The following is a 23,295-nucleotide window of genomic DNA, read 5'->3' as shown; positions in this document are numbered from 1 at the left end:
TCAACTCTGCCATAATCCAGCTCCTCTCATTCTCTATGCCTCAACCTGCAGCTCCGCCTCCCTGGAGGGGACGAGACAACACGCAGATGGGTCTCACTTTACGTCTGTGACCTAGAGCAAACTTAAGTGCCCCTGTGGGAGGGTATGGCCTTCCTCCTACCTTCTAAGTTGCCCTGAGACCATCACTCCTTTCCTTGCTGCCGTGTTTGGCCTCCTCAAATCTCTTACAACCCTCCCTCGTATCACACGACCCCCCTGCTTCTGTGGTCCCTGGGATAAGTGAAGCAGTGCACTAAGTGTGCCGACGATCGTCACAGAGCCAGCTCCCCTGCGGCACTCACCAGGCACCCCACTGATGCCTTCGCACGTCGGGTACACATGTGCACAGAGCAGCCCCACGGAAAGTACAGCTGTCCCGGGGTCACAGTAAGGAAACTGAGGCACTCGGGTTAGGGAACTCAGGCTCAGCCCTGACAGTCTGGCTCAGGGCCAGCTGCTTCACCCTGGCTCTGCTTGCTCCCCAGAGGCAATGGCTGCACTGTCCTGTCCAAGGGGGACCCTCTGCCCATGCTCTGGATCCCCTGCCCAACTCCTACTCAGGTTCCTGCAGCCACCACCCCTCTCCTCTCTATTCCCACCAGCACCGAGACACCTTCAGAAATGAAGCCTCCCAAGGCCAGGTCCACCTCTGGCTTCCACCCAACTTTCTGCTCCCCTTTTACTATATTCAAAACTCTTGAGACAGTCATCCTTCCTCTCCGCCATCACTGTTCTCTTAATCTCCCTTAAAGCCACCCCATCAAACCCTGACAAAAACAAAAGAGATGGTCTGTTTCCAGGGCCAGTCTTTCTGGACACCCCGCAGCAGTTCCACACAGCCAACGGCTCTTCTCTTCCTGGAAGCATCCCCTTCCCATGGCTCTGTGAACTCACACTTCTCTGGTTTCTGTCCTACCTTCCTAGCTGGCCCTCTCAACCTTCTTTCCAGGATCCTTCTCATGACCCCAACCTCTACAAATTGGGGCATCACAGAACTCAGTCCTTGGACATTCCTTGTATCTTCACTCACTCCCTAGCAGGACTCATTCCCACCTCCTGGCTTCAAACATCCTCTGTTCCTTGTTTGTTCTCAGCCTTGTGCCTGAACCTCACTCAGAACCCTCAGACTTCTATGCCAACTGCCTACACATCCTCTCTACTTGGATGCCCATCTCAGAACTAAGAGACCCATGAGGAATTCGTGCTATCCCCCAGCCTGCTCTTCCCATGGTCTTGCCCTACCCTGCAAGGGCGGTGGCCATCAGGGGCACCACGTGAACCACGGCTCCTGCAAAGCACACTTGCTTTAATCAGTACAGAGACAGTGACACTGTGCCACTCTGGAGCCCAAGTTTTAAAAAGGTTCCTCTGCTTCACACTTGTCCTTCTGGGAACTTCGAGTTCGCCCTGTAAGATGTCTGGCTTCCCAGCCAGAAAGACCATGCGGGAAGGACACACGGGTAGAGATCCTAAGACTTCATGGAGAGACAGACAGAGGCCCAGCTGTCTCAGCCACGTCCAGCCCACCACCAACCTGCCAGCTGACCAGAGACATGCGAATGACCATGGACCATGGACCAGACAGACAGCAGGCCCACCCAGTCGAGCCCGGCCCAGCCCACATAGTGAGAACAAACAAAACGGCTATTTGAAGTGACGACTTTTGAGGTGGTTAATTCCTCAGCAATTGGTCATGGAGACAAATGGCAACTCTAGTTTTTATTCCTGTAGGGGCTCAGGTCAGAATCCCAGAATCATTCCTACACCTCTTTTGCACATGCTCTGCATCCGGACCATACGCAACCAGGACATCTGAATCCTGTGGGGACACCCCAAATCTGTCCCTACCACTCTGCCATCACCTCTCATTTCCTCTGTGTCTACCCCTCCCCCGCTGCCTGCACCCCACTCGCCTGCACCCCCGTTCACCTTCCACAAGGGTCAAAACAATCCCTCACAAGTAGACTGTTTCTTCGCTCAAAACTCTCCAGTGGCCACCACGTCACTCAGTCCCAAGTCCTTACCGTGTCCTAGGAGCTCCCTCCATCGAGCCCTGCTCTGCTGCAGTTTTCTCTCTCTCTTCCTGTCTGCCTCCTCCCTCCCACGAGCTCCAGGAGGGATGCTGGATGTTTGCTCACAGCTGCACTCCCAGTGTCTAGAACACTACCCGGCATGTGCATGTCTCCATAAGTATGTGAATGTACGCATTACTGTCTTTGATATCCCAGACGTGGAGGTTAAGGAGGTCACAGACCTCCGGTTCCACCCAGCATTCTGTGGTCCCTCTCCCTGGAGGCCAGGCGGAGCACAGTCCCTCCTCCTTGTATTTCTCGCCTATGTCCAACTCTCTGAAGCTTTCTTGTTGCCCTCAGCATCAAGTTCACCCTCCTTCACATGGCCCACGAGGCTGCACAGGATTTGGACACCACTATCCACTTCAGGTTCAACCGGGCCCCTCACCAGCATGCACTGGACTCCAGTCACACTGCCTCATGCTCTCCGGCTTTGCCCATGCTGTTCCTTCTGCCAGGAATGCCCTCTCACTGCTTCCACTAATGCCCATCAGCCTTCCTCAAAGCGCCCTTCTGTGGCCCGCCATCTTTCTGTGGTTCCTTCTCTCTCTCTCCTTTTCCCTTCTAGGCTACCCACAATTTGTGGAAATGGAGTTGGTAGTCACCAGCAACTTGGGGTTGCGGAAGTGTAGCTGAGGGGGGGGGAAGGCAGCCAGGGGTGCTTTCAGTGGGAGAACCAGCTGCATGTTTTGTGGGGGCAAAGTGAAAAATGAAAATGAAAATTCCCTTACTCAAAGTTATTAAGAATTTCAAGAGATGATGCCTGGGATGGCTTAGTCATTAAGTGTCTGCCTTTGGTTAGGGTCATGATCCCGGGGTCCAGGGATGGAGCCCTAAGTAGGCTCCCTGCTCAGCAGGGAGTCTGCTTCTTCCCCTGCACAACCTCCCCCCCCCCCACGCCCAGCTCGTGCTCACACTCTCTCTCAGGTAAATAAATAAAAGTTTCTAAAAAAGAAAAGAAAAGAATTTCAAGAGAGCAACAGTAGAACATTCTATTGAGCACAGGCTGCCTCTGAGATGGGGGCTGTGGGACTCCACTGGTCACACGCCCAGGAGACTGGCCCAGTCTGGGGACCACAGCTAATTAACCTGGGCACAACATCACATGGGACACCCAGCCATGCTGGTGACTGGTGGATGGGTCAATCCTGGCCACCAAATCAAAGATGGGGCGGTGTACTCGTTTTATGGAGAGTGACCAGAGATCCATTACTGAGTCAAGAAGAGCCAGGTGCCTGCTCCTCAGATGCCGGTACAAGCTCAATGTCATGACATAGGCAAATGCCAAGAAAAGAGAAGGGGGTGGTGAGCAAAGAGAGACAGTCATCAACCTTTCCACAATGCAATCAAAGGTTTACCTCTTCCTGTCACAAGCATTTCAGCTCATCAACTTTTCCCTTGGTTTTCGAATAACAGCTCCTTCCCAGTAAGTAAGTTAGTGCACCTCAGACTAGAAAAGCTTTCCTTTCAAACAGCCAGCTGAGTATTCGATAAACCTAACAGTTGCTCTTCTAGGAATAGACCAGGGCTTCCGAAATGCAAAGCAATTATATCCTAACAAAATAATAACAGGAGAGGCATGGCTCCTAGGATTTATTTTAAAACAAGAGAGCCATAACGTGAGGTCTCAGAGATGCTCAACCCGCTGTAATGGAGCCCTCTCGTTATTTTATTGTGTTTCTCCACATCTGACCTGGATAATTTCAGTGTCTCTGACATTCTCTTTCCTAGATCATTCCTGATTCTATGTCAAGGCTTCACAAATATTTTTTCATACAATCCACAACGAGAATATGCTTTACGTTGTGACCTAGAACACACGCATCCACAGAATCGAAATAAAAATTTCATGGGAGGTATATGCTGAGATTTTCCATGGTGTTTTACTTCATTTTTGAGAAATGATCCTTTGACCCACTACATCGGTTTTACAACCTACTAAATGGGTCACGACCCAGAGTTTGGAAATGTGGTTTTAGATCATACTAGCCTATATTATTACCCTCATTCCGTCCACCAGATCTTAACCCAAGCGCTATCTGAAGTGTCCACAAATCCAAAAGAGTAAAAAAGTGGCTTTTAAAAAAGCAAGCATTTAGGGGCGCCTGGGTGGCTCAGTCAGTTAAATATTCGACTCTTGATTTTGGCTCGGGTTGTGATCTCAGGGTCGTGGGATCAAGACCTGGATTAGGCTCCACACTCAGCCCCTCCCCTCCTATGCTCTCTCTGACTCCCTAAAATAAGTAAATCAATCTTTAAAATAAATCTATAGAAATAAAAATTTAAATGATTCCTCTAGCAAAAAGGACAGGACCATTCTAGAGCTAGAAGGCTGAATTGGAGGGAATGAGGCAGGGTAACACAGACCAGGTCTTCATGGCACAGTGAGCAGATCCAAGCACAGAGCTGAGAGCGGCAAAGGCAGGGAACCTTCTGAGGTCAGGCATGGGGCCACCATTTTCTTTAGAGTGCTACAGTCGCCCAGAATATCAGACGCTCACATTTAAATGCAGAAAACATTCCACAGAAAAGGCTTTTCTGTCCTCTTGGAGGCTCCTGACTCCTTGGTCCCCCGTAAGCAGTCAGTCATCATTTTGCCATCTTCCTCTTCAAAGAGTATCTCACACTCACCCCTGCCCTCCCCTTCCTGGTTCTCTGGCCTCCAGCACAGTCTGAGATGAACCTGTGGTATCCAGACCCATCAGAGCAGCCAAACAACCCAACCTCTCTGACAGCAGTTTCCATGGGGAGGTACCTTCCGTGGTGTGGACCATCTCAAGCATACCCACCATTTTCTGGCTGGCCTTCAGATTCTAGAACCTCCATTTCCCAGCATACCCTCCCCCGGTCTCTCCCCAGTAGCTGTCCATCTACCATACCAGTCTCATCACACAGGAAGCGCTCAGCTTCCTAAGGTTAAGAGTGATGTCGCGCCTATTACGAGTCCAGCACCGGGCTAGGGCCCTGCTTGCTCCCTCCCATCTCGCCGCACCCTCCAAGGGAGGCATTAGGATTCAGCATCTGGCTAGAAATGTAACCAGGTGGGCACCAGCCCCCCGACCCATGCCACCATGCAACCCTTCAGCTACATATAGAATTGCTTTCCCTGCTTGCCTCCAGAACGAAGCCATGGCTCAGGGTGAGGGAGGATCTCTAGGGGCCCAACAACTTGCCATCCGTAGTCAGGACACCAGGTTCTCCTAATACTGCCCCCCAGGAAGAATCCTGGCTGAGCACAGCACCAGGAAGAGTCAGTTGCTCTTCTACCAAACAACAGGTCTGTTTCCTTGCAGGTGGGTAATGGGATCCGAGTTCCCAACAAGCTTGCCCTTTGGGGACCAGCCGTTAAAGCTAATGCCAGTTGGCAGGAGGCTGTGGCCAGGCTCACAGCGGCCTCACTCCTGGTGCCGCCGTTTTCCTTCCTCCCGTTGTTCTCTCTGGGGCCAATATGCCACATCTGTCTCTGCATCTTCAATCTTCTCTAGAACACAGCAGGAAACAAAGAAATCTTATCTTGAATTTTCCCTATCATCTCCTGTACTTTAGATGCTAGGACAAAGTCCAATGCAACACTCGTGCTCTGGGATAAGCACTGATACAAAAACATCCTTGCTAATTATCCCTTGGAATATCCATGCTCAAATGCCATTTTGGCCTTTTTCCCCACTCTACTTCCCCAGTCTCACCACGGTGATGAGAATGTGAGTAAAAGAGGCTTGGGGAGGTGAGGGGAGACAGAACCCAAGCCCCGGGCTGCAAACCCAGTGGGACATGCCAACCTACCTTGGTCAAATCCATTCCCAGTTTGAGCTGTGAAATGAGATGAAGAATTATACTCCGTTGATCCTCCATGACGCCCAATTCTGTCTCTTCCTTATCTTCAGTGTCACTTTTTTCATCTTCAGACAAAACCAGTTCAGGGCCCGAGTTTGGCTAAAACAAGATCATCGACAAAAATCACCAGCTGGTCCAGCAGAAGTAGGGACCCATATGCTTAGAAATGACTGAAGAGAAACAAAGTATTTCTCTGTAAGCCAGTCCTATTAGCCACAGGGTGGAACAGGACTCTTTCGGGGTATAGGTCCTTACTGGGGTTCTTTTTTAGTTCTTTCAGCTGTTGTGCATGCCCATTCATTTTCTCCATCATCCCCTATTAGCAGACATCCCCCCCAAAAAAGAAAATTTCCCACTCTTCAAAAAACTATATGGGTATGAGCTCCCTTACCTGGACTATGCTCATATAATATTTTCCTTTTAATATATACCACCCAAAAACACTTTATATCTAATGCAAACTTTTCTGTTACTAAGCAAAAGTCAGACACCCCCGGGACAGACTGAAATTACCTTAGTTATGAGAAAATTTACTCTGAGACTATTTCTACTCACATCAATTAATATCACTACACCAAGTGTGAAAAAAAAAAAAAAAAAGCCTCAGAGCTGGCATTACTTTAGGAAGGGAGACAAAAACAAAAATTAAAGGAAAAACACAAATTTTATAATGCTGTAACTCAGGCAAGCCAACAGACCTTGTTTTCCTCCATGCAAGTTTATTAATTCAATTGCTTGATTCTGATTTTTCCAATTACATAGTTAGCAGGCAAGTTAATGAGCGGAATATACAAGAGGGATTACGGAGCACAGGATTTTCCAAGACCCCAGTATCAAGAACTCCGGCCTAACATACACATGCTGGCCATTCCTTACCAACACTCGGTGGAAAAAAATATAGGGCTCTTCTTCCCTGGGATAGGCATTTTAAAAATTCCCATCAAGATAGACATTTTCCATAGACATACTTCTCAAATTATTCTCAATCACCTCTGAATGACCCCAGTTCTGGAGAGACCACTGGGAAGTCCTCAGTGAATCCCACGGCGGGTAGGCTCTCCCCGGGGCCAAGAGTTGCATTTTCCCCCATTGTGTGCCTCGTCTCCAACCTCAACGTAATGTGTGTTGTTTGACATCATTGGAAAACTGTGTTGCCAGAATATACTGAAATAACAAGGACCCCTGGCCCTCATCCTGTTCCATAGGAGACTCACCAGATGACTCTGGGGATGGGGGAGCAGGCTGCCCTGGCTCTCTGCTAGGAAGTTGGAGAAGGAGGGGCTCCAAAGGCCACTCTGCCTCTCCTCCAGCTTCACCTCTTAGACACCCACCTGCTGTGTCTCAGTGCTGCTACTGGAATGGCTGAAAGGCTAGGAACAGTAGGGTCATCTTCGGACCAACCTGCCCCTCCTGACTCTATTTTCTCCCTCCTCCGGAGTTCAGTTTTGAAGTGTACAGTGGTCTCATTTCACTGGGAGTTTACAGCGCCAGTCAGTCACCACTGAAGTCAGAAAGCTGGGACCCAGTCCCTTCCAAGGGCAAAGGTGCTGCTCTTGCCACTTCCTCTATAGTGAGCTGGTGGGTAGTACTCTGTGTTAGTAGACTTCCCCTCAAGGCAGGGGCGGGGCAGCTGGGGAAGGAGAGGACAATGCCCTGGGTTTCTTGCTTTGAGAGGAAAAAGATAATCAAAAACAAATCAAGCTACCAGCATGTACCCACACTGAGGGAAGAGGGGACTGCGGCATGCCAAGTCCTTAACCGTCTCCACAGGAAAGGAAACCACCATCTTGAGTACAATCATTCCTACTTGAAATTAGTTGTTCTCACCGAGTACTGAATGCAGACTCAACAAATCAATTGCTCAAGTGAGGCGGCCATAAGCTTTATGAAGCAGAACCATCTTTCCTTCAGAAAATGTGATCTCCCATTTGTCCACACAGCAAATCTCCATTCTCTGTGTTCACCTTCTCACCTGCCGCAATGTGTTTATAGGACCACCTGAGACCACACTTCCTCCTGCCGTCTGCCTTACTTGGAAATTAAACCCAGTTTGTCTTGTGCTTCTTCAGGAGGCCAGGAAGTCTTTCTGCAAGATCCTGCCACGTGACTGATACGAAGTACACACATCAGTGTGCACACAAACCTCCCCAGGTCTCCTGCTTCAACCCAACATTTTATTTCCTCTGTGTCAGTGATGCTTCTCAGAGACGCCTGCTCGAGCAGAGAGAATGAAGGTTGGTGCACGGGCCACAGAAGCTGGCTCACTCCAAGGCAACTGGAGGTCAGAGCTTGTGGGAGCCCTAAGGTCCCAGCAGGGGAAGAAAGGCCAGGAGGAGCCCGACACACGTCATGGATTGGATCCTCAGCAAACTGCCTCAGCTTAATCAAGGATCCACAGCACTTCTCTGCCAGAGCTTCTGAGAACGTGCCCTCCTTCTTACAGTATGATTTGCAAAAGCCTCTCCTACCCAAACTCAAGTGAATAAACACGGTTAAAACAAGGGAGGTGGGTGCCTGGGTGGCTGGGCTGAATGTCTGACTTTGGCTCAGGACATGATCTCAGGGTCTTGGGATCAAACCCTGCGTTTTCAGGCTCCCTGATCAGCGGGGAATCTGCTTCTCCTTGTGCCTCTGCCCCTCCCCCTGCTCATGCTCTCTCTCTTATAAAATCTTAAAAAAAAAAAAAAAGTGGTTTAATTCATTACGTTGTTAGTGAATGTCTTAGAAGACAACCCCAATTCCAGTTCTAAAAGACTGGAACTCAGTCTTTTGCAGAAAGGCGAGGCCACCCTGCATCGTTGGTCGAAAATGAGGGCAAGAGGAAGGAAGACAGGAGTATCGAACTGGACAACCCCGTGAGAAAGAGGTCAGCCGGCAACGTAAATACAGCTCGGTCAGCATCCACAAAGCACCCACTGTTAACGGCGCTGCAAGAAATTTCAGAATTTGAAGAACAAGGCTTTGTTGGCCTTTTAAAGGCAGAGAAACTTCCCTTTTCAGGTCAAGAGTTTATAGATTCTGCTGGTCTGCTGTGAAATCCAAAACATTGATAAGGTCACGGCATCTATAGTCCATAATCAGGCCCACACGCCCCTTCCAGACCCTCACCCTCCCACTTGTGGCACTCTGCTTTGCTCCTGGGGGCCCCTGCATGCTCGCACCCTCCAGTCCCTTGGGACTGCTTGTAAAGCCATGAGCACTGCCTCCAGGTGCTCCAAGGTGGCAGGACAGTGTTTCTCGATCTCAGAAGAAAACTGAAAGAAAGAAACTGAAGAAAACTGAAAACGAGAAATGGTTTTAGAAATGCTGGGAAAGTTCACATGACTTACTAAGCCAGAAGCGTCATCCAATTCCCCCACCTTGCAGAGATCTCTGCAAATGAGCCAGCCCAGCCATAAAAATGAATGCCAACTTGTAAGACAAAACAGAATCAGAATAGGTTTTAAAGAGTGGCAGGCTTTGGAAAAAACGAGGTTTTTAATAAAAACAAAAATTGCGAGTCAATATTTCTACCCCATGAGCACCTTAGGGCTTACGGTGCTACTAAAAATGTCTATGAGCAAATGGGGGAAGGACAAGTATATCTGAGGGACAGGAAATGGCTTCACGGCAGGCTGAGGCTTAGGGACACTCCTCCACGTGTCTACAACAGTGACTTGTGCCCCAGAGCAAGGATTCTGAATCTGGGCACTATGGACCCCCCTAAAGATATCTACCACTACCCTTCATATTTGAGGTGAAAGTTGTACGTCTGGGCATTTTCTGGAGCTGAGGCCCATGGTCACCTTGGATTCGTGGAAGATGATGTGCCCCTGGGCTGACCTTGGGCCTCTCAGACACCCAATCGTCTGAGGTGGGCTCTCAGGGTGGGATGTGGCCTAACCAGACAGTCCCGGCATTTACAGACGTGCTCCTGCCTTCAAGCACAGACCTCTACTTCTTCTCTGGCTTGGGGAGCACATCCGTGAGGCACTGGCTGGGGGCCAGAACAAGAAGCCAAATGATGACTGGGTTCGGTTTCCATGGGTTCCACAGTCCTCTCAAGGGGGACGGCGGCAGTGCAGGGGAAACACTGAAGTTCTCTTCCACCCCTTCTTTTTAACACAAATCTTAATCCTGCAATACAAATGCAAATTCCAAGCGAGAGGGAAATTCCAACCCATTTTATTCAATACACACATGTAACTGAACTACAGTTTGGGTCAGTTCCAGGAAAAACCATGAACTAGACATTTCATTTTCGAGGCCCATTCGTTTCCCTGTCACAGGCCCGGTTCCATCCCTGCACCCACACCGACTCCCCCTTGCTCAGACAAGCACAGGCAACCCAGCCTTCTTTCTTCAAGACCATCTCTCCTTTCTTCACTGGCCTTCAGAGAGAGGAGAGGCCGGCATAAGCAATTTGATCTACTAATGTCCTTTTTATTCGTAATAACTAATAACTAATAACAGAATAACTAATATGCCTAATAGCTTAGTGTCTAAACTCAAAGGTCTGAACCCTTAGATTTGAGGTATTATGAGAGAAGCCTAGGTGGCTACATGGCCCGTTTCCTTTTGAACAGGGAGGAAGGCCATGCTAGAGCCCTTAAGTCACAGACATGCAGATATGAGGGGTCCATGCTAGTGAAGCTTGAGATGGGTGCCCACTGCCATCTTTTATCCAAATAAGTGTCCTAGAATAGGTTTTCCTAAGTAGATCATCTCTTCAACAGAAAACAAAACACACTGAGTTCAATTGATCTGCAGCTATCCTAAAAGTCTACTCAGCCAAGGACAGAAAATAGAGGCAGCTAGAGATTGAACATCAAATTCTACTCCATCAGCAAGCACGCCGCAGCCCAGCACTTTGAGAGCCTGGCATCTCCGCCTACGCACTGGTACCATGGCACAGAGACATGGGGTTAACTGAGCCACACAGAAGACCACAAGCTCTGTCCAGATATCCTCTTTATGGGAGAAAGGGGAAAACCCAGCCATGTCAGAAAGAGTATCTGAGGGTCACAGAAAGCCAGAAGGTGGGGTCAAAGACCCAAAGCACCACCCTCAGATGTCCACCTTCAAATGCGAGAAATGTCGAGTACAGCAGCAGAGCAAAGGGGCAACCAGAAAATGGGCTGTCCTCCTAGGTACCTTACCTCTCACCTCGACTACACACAACACGTGATAACATGCAATACTGACCACCAGCACAAGTACGCTTTTGTGCACCACAGGAGAATAAGAGTCAACAGATGGTGGTTTGCTAGAAAATGAGAGGTTCTAGAAAAAAGAGGACTGTCCAGTTGAAACATTCAAGAGGCTAGAAGGGCAGAGAGATTGGGAGAGTAGGTAAATGGAAGACAAAGTAGACAAATACAGTAAATACTGGAAGACAAGCCTGGGGGTTTACACGTCTAAGAGGTACAAGTGCGCAGGGACCAACTACTGAAACTTATTTTTTTGTTCTAATGATAACGGCGTTTCTGGTGCGGACGACCTTTATGGAATCCACAAAACCAAGTATTTCATCCCTTTTATCTCTAGTCATTTTTCTCATCTCAATATTTCTAGTATATTTGACCAAATTATCACAATCATTCCTTGATCCCCGTTGTGTATGTTCACATTAGTAATAGTTCACATCCTAAGAAGTATGATCTAACAGTCCAAGGTGCGGAAAACCGGCATAACCATATTCAAAAACCCAAGCCTACTTCATACCCAAGTCAATAGCATCGGCATAGCGCAGGGCGTACAAAGATGGCCTGCAGTCCAGCAAATTCACCCGGCATTTTTGTCCCTTATTCCCCAATAAGACAATTACATCACAGACTATTAAATGCAAGACACTATCACATGCTTAGAAAAATCATTTCCCCCGAGGACACACAGACATACAGTTTTGTCATATGAGTGTAAAGTGGCTGCTGCTAATGACCTACTGTCCTTCCCACACTTAGCACTGGTGGGATTTCTTCCCCAGAAGAGTCTCGTTTGTGCCTGTCTCCAATTCTCCAAAAGCAGGCCATCTTCGCTGAGCGGAGAGTCTCTCGGTTGAACAGACAGACACTCTCCTCTGGTCAGAAGTCATGCCAAAGAGCTTGATGTCAGACATATGTCTTCGAATGATGTCTTGTACTCCTGATGCCCCTCGGCCCTGACGCAGGGCAGCCGCTGAAGGCTAGGCTGCACACATGTACGATCTTCTATGCCAGGTGACCAACTGTGCCTTGAGGCCCACCACTGTAATTAGGGGACCTTATCTTGCCATTTGGAGGTAGGTACGATGAGGCCACTGTGCAAGGGGGGGAACCTGATGGATGAGATGGCTCTAATCCTTGACAGGTTCAAGTACAAGCATGTCCACACAGCAGACTGGTCCCTGCTGCCGTTTTGGAGATGCTGAGTTGGCTGCCAACTGACATCACAATCCTTCTGCCGCCTCCCAGTGGATGTGCTGGCTTTCTGGCTCTAACCACACATACACACACATTTGCCACACTTGGCTCTCATAGACTGGAAGGACAGATGCTCTTCCTGAGCAAAGGGGCCGACCTGCAGAAAGGTTCATTTTCAATAAAACACACCCTGGAAAGTAGAAGGAAGTCACTTCTGGGAAGGGGGAGAGGATGGGGAGGGGCATTCATCATCAGCCAGGATGATCAGGCACAATTATGCCAAGAGGATGCAACAGGTGTTCCTTTAAAAAATATTTGAGAGAAGCGTTCATGGCAAACATCAGTCCTTTTCTCATTTCCACGTAGCTGCTTGGAAACCATTTTGAAATGAAAGCAAAAAAAGAAAGGAGCTGAGAAGGTGCAAAGCAAACCTTAAAAAGTATCCCCCCACCAAAAAAAAAAAAAAAAAAAAAAAACCCAAGAAAGAAAGAAAAAAAAAAAAAAGAAGCAGCAGCAGCCATGGCGAAGGGTGTGGGGATTATCGTTCAGCTGGGGCACTGGAAGGCAAGTGTGCCAATGACCGTCTTGGCAACCACATGCAGTCATCCGGAGCCCACATACCACGTGGCAGCTCCTCGGGCACCAGAGGCCACCAGCGGCCACCAGGAAGAGTGGGATGAACACATGCGTGCCAAGAAAGCCCGAGAGCCAGGCGCTGTGTCCCATGCTTTAGGACACTCTCTCAATCAGCAAGAGCCGGGTGCTTTGCAACCCAACCCAGCACTGAGTTACCAGCCTGGCCAAGAGCTCACCAAGACTGAGTGAGAGCGAAGCCGTGCCAGGCTGTGGAGTGCTGGTCCCCAAGGCCCGAGCTGCACGAATAGCACAGGCCACATTTCCAAACCACCCCCCACTGCCACCACCGGAACCTGGTGATCACCAGGATCAAAATCTCGATCAAGAAGGAAAAGGAAGAGGGCACAAAACAGAGAACATAATCGCTGTGGCTCTGGGAGGCAGCGAAGCCAGGGGGATGGCCCCGATGGAACCCCGGAGTCCACTACCTTCCACCTGTCAGACTCCGTCTCCTCATCCCTGAAATGTAGGAGGAACTACCCCACACCTCCGGCGGCCGCTGAGAGGCCTACGGAAGACAAAGCACGGAGAGCCCTGAGCCCCGAGCCCGGCCCAGAGGTAAAGCTCAGTGAGCAGCCACCACGCTTGGGAGCCCACGGCTTATACACAGGGACTGGGTGGAACCAGCGGGTGCAATGATCTAGAAGCCTCTGTTACAGCACCCACATTCCCTCAGCCAGCCCTCCAGGTGCTGTGTGACGCTGGCCCAGCTCCTCTGCTAGGTCATCCCCCGCAGCAAGGACCCAGGCGGCTCTGGGGCTGTAAAGGTCCGGGTATCCCGCATAGCCCACGGCCTTGCCCATGAGGGTGCATCATTTCTAGAATCTTCTAGAATCACTTCTAGAATCCAGAGCTGCACCAGGAAGGGATTCTGAGACATTCCAAAACAAATCTCAGCCAAGGGTCACATGCAGATTGGAGAAGCACAGGGGACGAGTACAAAGCAGCAGAGGGCACATGAGCAGTGGGCTGCCATCCACAGCTACTTGAGTTCTCTAGAAGGCCCAGGAAAGGGAGGGACGAAACTCGTGCCAGACCCATTCTAGCCTCCCTAGGTTCTGGTCTGAGGAAAAGCCAGGGCTTAAGACATAAAAGACCTCCTTCAGATGGGCAAAATATGGGGAGCAGGCACCAGCGTTGCAAGAACTACCAGCCCCCCAACTGCCTCAAACACCCACACTAGATACTGAAGATCTAAGGATGCTTAAGATGCAGTGTCCGCATTTGACAAGCTGGTCATCTGCTTGTGGAGGGTACAGATGTCCCCTGGCTCCTACGCCGGCCCCGGGTAGAACCTGTAAGTTCCACCTCCTCCTTGGAGACGTTGTTCAACCACACTTCCCAGCAGCAGAGCTGGTACCTCCCTCCTAACAAGGAATCCTAGCTCCCTGCAGGTACCCGATCTGGCTCTCAACAACTGGATTTATTGCAATTGCATATCTGCTTTCCCGTTGGAACTGGAATGTCAGAGCTCTCTCAGCAGAGGAACACTGATTATTCGGGCTGGTTACTTAGGGCTGCAGGTTGCCACAGACCTAGAAGCCACCTCTGATAGGGCACCTGGGTGGCGCGGTCGTTAAGCATCTGCCTTCAGCTCTGATCGTGATCCCAAGGTCTAGGATCAAGCCCTGCATCAGGCTCCCTGTTTGTCAGGAAGCCTACTTCTCTCCTACTCCCCCTGCTTGTGTTCTCTCTCTTGCTGTGTCTCTCTCTATCAAATAAATAAACAAAATCTTAAAAAGAAAAAAGAAGCCACCTCTGGGATCGGGGAGAAAGAATGCTGTGATCAGGCAGTATTATCAGCCAGGAACTGAGGCACGGACTGCAGTGGTCTCATGGTAGTCAGCTTACCCTAGCTGAAACTCCTCCGTGACAGTCTCCCATTAGAGCTCCTGTCTAATTCCGGTTTTCGGTAGAATCTCAAAACGAAGGCTGATTTTTATAACACGCACTCAGGAAGAAAACGTGTTAAGGAACGAGTGAATGAAATTAAAGAAAAAAAATGGGGAGAACCTGAACATGCAAGGACAGAATCCGGATTTAAAATGAGAAGGACAGGGGGTGCCTGGGGTGGTCAGTCGGTTAACTGTGTGCCTTCAGCTCAGGTCATGGTCCTCGGATGGAGCCTCACATCAGGCTCCTTGCTCAGCGGGAAGCCTCTTTCTCCCTCGCCTTCAGCCCCTGCCCCACTCATAGCCTCCCTCTCTCATTCTCTCTCTAAAAAAGAAAAGAAAAGAAAAGAAAATCTTTAAAATGAAAAGGACAGCCAGTCATAAAAGATCGCATATGACATGGTTCCACTCTAGAAGACGTCCAGAACAGGCAGATGGATGCAGAAAGAAAGCAGGTTAGTGGTTGGCAGCGGCTGGGAGGAAGGGCAGAATAAAGGGTGACAGCTGAAGGCTACACTGTTTCTTTTGGGGGTGAGGAAAATGTTCTAAAATTGACTGTAGTGATGGTGGGACTTATCTGCAAAAACAGTGAAACCCACGGAATGGTACATTTTAAATGAGGGAGTGGCACAGCTATGTGAATTAGACCTCATAAAGCTGTTAGGAAGAAAATGAGAATAAAAATATAAACAAAAGAACACCACACAATGCAAAGTCAAACAAGAGCAGAAGGAAGGTCGTATCCTGGATGACCAGAGAGGCACACTCGGAGCTGAGTGTCACCAAACAGCAGTGCTCAAGGCAGCCAGAGGAAGGAGGGGACATATTAAGAGAAGGAACGGTACCAATGTCCAGGCACTTTGGCGGAGGCCGGACAGCACATGGCTTTAACCTTATGGCTCAGACTCATTCCCTTGGGGAGCCCACCTGATGCCAGGGCTTTCCACCATTTATTCACTGATGACCTCTAATTTCTAGCTCAAGGTCAGTCTTGTCCAGAAACTCCACTTCCTGCATCACCAGCCTGCTCACCATCTGCCCCTTGAGCCACCTGTGGTAGGCAGGATAATAGTGTCCCCAGAGGTCCATATCCTAATCCTGGAACCTGTGAATGTTACCTTCTATGACAAAACAGGCCTTCTAGAGGTGATTAAGGGCCTTGAAACAAGGAGAGAGTCCTGGATTTTCCAGTGGAATCATAGGCATCCCGTAAATTGGAGACCCTTCCCTGACTGCGGTCAAAAGGGGGTGTGCCAACCAAAGGACAGTCCGTAGGATGAAGACAGAGGAAGGGGCCACAGGCCAAAGAAAGCAGGCAGCCTCTAGAAGCCAGAAAAGGGAAGCACATGGATTCTCCCCTACAGCCCCCAGGAAGGGTCCCTCCTCTTCCTTCCTTCAGTAACTAGGCACATCAGACTCTCTGCGAGGCACGGTAGAGGAATATGAAAATGGTTGTAGTCCTCTTGGAACCCAAGGCCTTGCTGGGCAGACCGTGGTTTGGTTTTGGGGGCCCCCCATGGGATCACACGGTGAGCTACGACAGGGGTCCCGGGGAAGCAGTAAGATGGCGGCCGGCGGGTAAGGAAGCGAGCAAGCACTGATGGCAGCAGGTGGAACCGGAAGTGAAACTGGACTGGTCAGAAACGGCCTGCACATGGGAGTCACCAGTAGGCCACGGGCAGCATATCACAGCGCAGAAGATTCGTGCAGGCGGGCAGCACTCATGGGCAAGAAAGCCATCATCATGTCACCTTCCCTCCTCCCTGATCCAACCCAGACCCAGGAAGCGCCCCACCAGCTTCCTGACTTCTCCACTTTGTTCACCACACTCCTGCCCCGTCAACCAGACTTGAGACCTGCAGGTGCTTGGGCACCTCCCAGCGCCCCCCCCATCCAGACACCTACCTGCCTGGTCAACACATCTCCCCCGCCCTCATCCTGCCATCGCACCCTAGACCTTAGACACTTAACTGTATGATCCTAACAGCTGCAGACTTTTCTGCTCCCTCCTCTTACATGCTGCCTTGTACTGTATCGCTAGAATGTTCTTCCCCAAATACCCTCTTCTCTGTTCTAAAGTCTTCAATGCTATTCCACTGCCCGGAGAGGCCTACTATCCAGTCAGCCCAATATGTAAGGCCCTCCTCAACCTATCCCTTTCTCCCTTTCCTTCCTGCTCCTCACCAGAACTCCCTTCTGCCTAGACGGTCGGCGGCATCCTCACGGCACCCACGAGCCTCTTACTTCCCGGGGTAATAGCCACTGGCCACTCAATCAATTAAAAATAAATAAAATTTAAAATTCACTTCCCCAATGGCATTAGCCACACTTTAAGTATTCACCAGCCACACATGGCCAGTGGCAACCATATTGGTCAGCGTACAAACATTCCCGTCATCACAGCCTATTGGGTTGGACAGCACTGCTCTAAGCTTTTCACACCCTCCCCGTTCATTTCTCTGCCTTCTACCACTTGTTCTTTCTCTGCAAATACAGCTCCATGCTATGATACAGACTCGGTGACTCTGGGTCAAGAACAATCCCTCCCTCGTCTACAACCCTATGGGTAAGCTTTGCCACAGTCACTCACAAGTCATTGCCAGGCCTATCTCTCCTTAACTCCTTGGTAATCCAAAGCTCACTGAGAAGAGGTCATTTTGGAAATCCAACTATTCCTAATAAAGCAAAAAAGGACACTTTTATGAAAATTGTCACGTCAGAAACAAAATGATGAAGGATGATGTCCTGGGGGGTAACCAAGAGGAATAAAAGGATTCTGGACCGAAAAACTTAAAGAAATTCTATGATCTTATGATTTGCTTCTATTGTAACCATGGAGGGACACCAAGAATACAACTCTAACTTTCTCTAGCCACTGTTTAAATCATTATTGATTTAAGCTTCGTGCTGGGTGATGGATTTCTTCTGATTCTGCAGATGGTAAATACCTTTATTCAGAGAGTAAACACAATGAAACTCAGGCCAATGGCACTATGTTAGAGAAGGCTTTCAGACTCTACACTTGACGCCACTCATTGTTAGATTGCCTTGCTGTTTCCACAAGTTCTGCACCGGAATACTTGAAAGAGACTGGAAAAAAGATGCAAAAAGATGGCCTAGAGAATGTGTGGTTCCCAGACCTGTGGCCTTGGCATGACTGGAAACCTGATGACCAAGACTATCAAGAAAACCATCAGAGATAGCCCAGTCTAGGGGACCGTCCCAGACTTACAGACTCCAACTCTGGGGCCAATGAGTCCAGAGCTGTAGATGTTTGGGGTTTTTTTGGCTTCTGTTTTTTAACTGAAGTATAATTTATATATGGTGCAATGAGAGACCTTAGTGTAGAGTATAACATGGGTTATGAGAAACGTATTTTTGCTTTATACCCAACTCTTTTGTTTTGTTTTGTTTTGTTTTACCATCTTAACTGTCCTTAAGTATCATGGTGTTACCTGTATTTACTCTGTTGTACAACAGTTTTCTAGAATTTTTTCTTCTTCCAAACAAACCCTAAGCCCACTGGATAACTTCCCATTTCCTCCCCCACGGCCGCCCCCAGAACAAGTATTCTGCCAAGCCCTCCAGGTGCTTCTGATGCATTCCAGCATTGGAGAAGCACTGCTGTAAACACCAAAGGCCACAGGGGCTGCAGGGGACAGCACAGAAAAGCAAGCAGGCGTATGAGAAGCCTGGAATCCAGGGAAGACAGGCAGGAGATGGGACTACCGGCCCCTCTGGTTCTCCAAACCCAATCCCGAGTGCCTCGTGACGACACGGCACTGCCTTGAGCACAAAGGAACCCAAGCATGGACAGATGACAACTGTTTTCAAGAACCTGTGTAGGCACAAGCTGAAGAAACAAACCATCTTTTCTCAACATTAGATCAGGTTCTGGAAATTCCACATGACAACCCAAAAACAGAAATGGAAAGCTATAAACTTTGATGGGAAGAGGGCGATGGTATTTTCATCAGTGGCCCCACCAGGCGGTCCTTTTATTCTGACTCTGAATTTCATCCGTCCATTTTAATCATTTATGCCTCTCATTTAGAAAATCCCAACTGATTCTTTCCCATGGAAATCTTGGAAGGGTTTGATAACACAAAGGAAATAACCAGGGGCACTGCAAACCACAGAACAGTTTTGATTTACAAGTCATTAAAAGCATGAGGCATTTACTGTTCTTTGCAGGCAAAAAGGGCCTGCATCATGAATAATGGAAAAAGCAAAGTGCATCAAGGACTCCTCTGCAGACACTGTTCTCTGCAGGCCATACACACCCACATTCACCGAGGATTTCCTGTGTCCCGAGGCACCTATCAGGATGCACACCACGCATCCCAGCCCTCCAGGATCTAAATCATGCAAATCTACGCCATTTCACTCCAAAAGGCCGAGTTTCCGGATTATTATTTCCTGACTCTCAAAGACAGCCAATGATTTAGTGCTGTAAGCACATCAGGAATTTTAGAAACAACGCAAAGCTTGGGCAATTTTGGACTTTTCCCTTAACTTAAAAAGAGTTCTAGTCTATTTCCATGACATCCAGATTTTGTAACTACTAACGAACAGAAAAGCATCTGGGAAGAACAGGTGGATAGTGTTTTGTAGGGAAAAAAGAAAGAAACCAGAACAAAACCACCACAGCTCTTAATTCTACCATGAGGAAGCAGCAATGAGACACTATTAAAGCTACAATCTCCAAATCCCACTCAATACCTTCTGGCTCAAATAGCAGGCATTTCCTCTGCTTCTTAATTTGCATTATGTTATGTCCATTTCTCTAGCTACTGTGACCAAGGGTATTCAAAGGAAGTTTCTTTCTACTTTTATTCACATGTGAATTGATACTTAGGCTCTAAGAGGGTAATTGTAACCGTTCATATTTTCCCCGTTATTCCCACCACCATAAAATCCAAATGAGGCTTACTATGTCTTCTACTTGAAAACCTGTCACGTTATCGCACTCTGCATTGCCCCATTTTCAAATGCTTCATTCAGTGAAAACTTCAAAGGCAAATTTGTGAGACAGCTGTAGTCACCCTAGGGGACTGTGAACACGTGCGGTGAGCACTATTAATGATCAGAACTGTGGGTTATCATGTTTAGCACAAAAAGAAGACAGTGAATTTTAAGGTGTAAATGTACTCTGATGAGACCGACACTCTTCTAAATACTAAGCCCCTGTTTTCGTTGGTTGTTTTGTTTTGTTTTCTTTTTAAGCTCACCCTGATGCCGTTTCCACTCCTCCTGTAAAACCCAGCCGGCTACCCGGGATCTCGAAGCTAGGTTTTCTGTTACTCAGGTAGACGTTCTGACAAATGTTGTACTCCTGTACACTAAGTCTTTGTCCCATTCATAAAGCATGATCACAAAACAAACACTGCTCATGCAAGTTTAAAAATAACCCATGGTATGTGATGTTCTGCTGAAATTGATATTTAACTGGTTACTTTATCATGCCATCCATAATCTAAAGCCTTCAGAACTGAAAAAATGAATTTCTGATATTAAGTGCTTCATTTTTTGTTTGTTTTTTGTTTGTTTGTTTTGTTTTAAAGATTTTATTTATTTGACAGAGAGACACAGCGAGAGAGGGAACACAAGCAGGGGGAGTGGAAGAAGGAGAAGCAGGCTTCCTGTCAAGCAGGGAGCCCTATGCAAGGGCTCGATCCCAGGACCCAGAGATCATAACCTGAGCCCAAGGCAGATGCTCAACGACTGAGCCACCCAGGTGCCCCTAAGTGCTTCGTTTTTGAGAGATGAACCACTGTTATTCTTTCCAGGTTAATTAGTATTCTGCATAAAACTGTCTTAAAAACCAGCAACGACAGACCCTAGATGGAGAGAGGGGGTCCAAACCAGAGCCAATGTCCACTGAGTCCATCCATACACATTTCCACATTTCCTTCCGAGCAAGGATTAGCAGCAGGGAGGAGATGAGAGCGGGGGTAGCAAGGGCTCCGTGAGCCAATGTTCTTAACGAGAGGACCACTTGGTTCTTGCTAGAATCATGTTTCTAAGACAGACAAGCGTCTGTCTCTGCTCACGGGTATTCCCATAGCTACTGAAACCTCCCTTCAAAACGGCCAACACAAACACAGAGCAATATGCTGGTTCATCCCAGGGGTGTCCCTAGACAGCAACACACACAATTCTGGAGCCTCATTTGAAACTAATACTAGATTACGAAAGGATGTAAGGAAGAGTCTTACTCAACCCGATTCAAGCTAAGGGATCCTCTTCACGGCAAAAGATTCTGCAGTTGTGACTGTAGCCATAATTGCTGCCATTACTTCTTATCTCTGAAGTGCACCCAAGACGTGGACAAAATACTTGGCCCACATTATGAAGAACTAATTGGCTGAATATAAAAAGAATGCTTATAAAATATTAATTAGAAAGTCCAAATGAATTGAAAAATGTGCAAAGGCTGTGAACAAGACACTTAAAACAAGAGAAACACAAATGGCTAAATGTGAAACACATTCTTCACTTCATTCATAGTGTAAAAATAGAAAATTAAAACAAGACACCAATTTTCTCCTAAAATTAAAAACCAGAGGGGAGCCAGGCTTGCTCAGTCAGTGGAATGTGTGACTCTTGATCTCAGTCATGAGTTCAACTCCATGTTGGGCACAGAGCTTAAAGATAAATATTAAAAATAAAATAAAAACTGAAAAGAGGATAGACTCTTGATACTCATTTCTCATGGCAAAAGCATAGGAAAATAGTAGCCCTCACACACGGTTGTGGAAGTATAAATTTGCCTCAGTCTTTGAGAGCAATTTGGTAATACTTAGCAAAATCTTTTTTTTTAAGATTTTACTTATTTATTTGACAGACAGAGATCACAAGTAGGCAGAGAGGCAGGCAGAGAGAGAGGGGCTGAGGGTGGGAAGGAGGCCCCCTGCTGACCAGAGAGCCAGATGTGGGGCTCGATCCCAGGACTCTGGGATCATGACCCAAGCCCAAGGCAGAGGCTTTAATCCACTGAGCCACTAAGGTGCCCCCAGCATTTTTAATTCCCACATTTGTTGACTGAATTCCACTTAAATTCCACTGCTAGACAGTTCCGTTGTATGAGACCTGGTTGCATTAAGTGTGAAAAATTTGAGCAGAGGGCCCCTGGGTGGCTCAGTCCGTTAAGCATCTGCCTTCGGCTCAGGTCATGATCCCAGGATCCCGGCTCAGCGGGGAGCCTGCTTCTCCCTCTCCCTCTGCCCCAACCCCTGCTGGTGCATGCATGCACACTTTCTCAAATAAATAAAAGTCTTTAAAAAAGGAAAAGAAAAATAGGAGCAGAACCTTATTTGTAAAAGAAAAACCGGACAACTAAAGGTCTCTCATTAGGTCTGGTTAAATAAGGCACAGCATTCCCTGAATCATGATACAATCCTAGGGTTGACTGTAACTGTTAAAAGAGATACAATCTCTATACTGACATGGGAACATGTCAAAGATGTACCATCCAATTAAACAGCCACTTTACCTATATATTATCTGTAATTTCATAGTTGTTAAGAATTCCTAAAAGAATATATACACATACACATATATATGCATACACGTACCTTGCTCTCCACCTCACCTTACTTTTGCCCAGTGACCCAGGCCCAAACCGGGCTAGTTGATTTTAGAACTCCTCAAAGAGAACCCAGACAAGACACCAGCAGCAAAAAGGCCTTGATGATTATTAAATTAGCTACATTGGGAAAAGCCTATTTGAGTGAGTCATTAATGAAAGCCCTTTGTAAATCTTGCCTCACCATACAAATGTATTTGTCGTCATTTACATGCAGACTACCCTTTTGAAAGACAAACAAAAGAGAAATGAATCTCCCTTGAGGAACCCAAGATAGCCCAGGAACATAAGCTCTTAGGAGTTTCTCAAGACACTCATATCACAGACAGGGATTAGAAAAGAACAGTGTGAATAAGAGCTTACCACTGAGCATCTACTATGTACCAGGCATTGGGCTGAACACTGCAAGTACGCGATCTCATCTGATTCTAAGCATTTCCACCAGGAAAGGACTCCTATCATTAGTACTGATACCGCCCACCCCCATTGCAGGCAGAGAAAGGGATGGGTTTCAGACTGCCCTGTTACCAGCACGGGCAGGCCTCCCAGAGAGGCGTCCTATCACCACCACCACCACCCAGACCCCCGGGATGGGCAGAGGGAGAAGGACAAGCAGACTCCCCACTGAGCAGGGAGTCTGGGGTGGGGGCAGTGCTCCATCCCAGGGCCCTAAGATCACAACCTGAGACAAAGTCAAGACACTTAGCCCACTGAGCCACCCAAGTACCCCTCATTGTCTTTATTATTATTTTGTACTTTATGTTCTACTGACTGCTTCCTCAAGGAATCTGGGTCCAAAAGGATATAAATCAAAAGCTTGCTTTTGTGAGGCAGGCACTTTGATGTTTTAATAA

The 23,295-nt window shown here is 48.0% G+C and overlaps 1 protein-coding gene across 4 annotated transcripts in view; it reads right to left on the bottom strand.

Moving 5' to 3' along the window:
• OSBPL10 (oxysterol binding protein like 10) overlaps positions 1 to 23,295 on the bottom strand; it is a 349,809-nt gene that overhangs the window by 65,913 nt on the left and 260,601 nt on the right. For all 4 annotated transcript variants that reach the window (XM_059390786.1, XM_059390789.1, XM_059390788.1 and 1 more), the window contains one exon: positions 5,895 to 6,044. In XM_059390786.1, coding sequence (XP_059246769.1) covers positions 5,895 to 6,044 — 150 coding nt within the window. The remainder of the gene's footprint in view (positions 1 to 5,894; positions 6,045 to 23,295) is intronic.

Source organism: Mustela nigripes, chromosome 2, assembly GCF_022355385.1.
Source record: "Mustela nigripes isolate SB6536 chromosome 2, MUSNIG.SB6536, whole genome shotgun sequence".
Lineage (NCBI taxonomy): Eukaryota > Metazoa > Chordata > Mammalia > Carnivora > Mustelidae > Mustela > Mustela nigripes.
The sequence above is the reverse complement of the archived record's forward strand: the minus strand, read 5'-3'. Positions and strand labels throughout refer to the sequence as shown.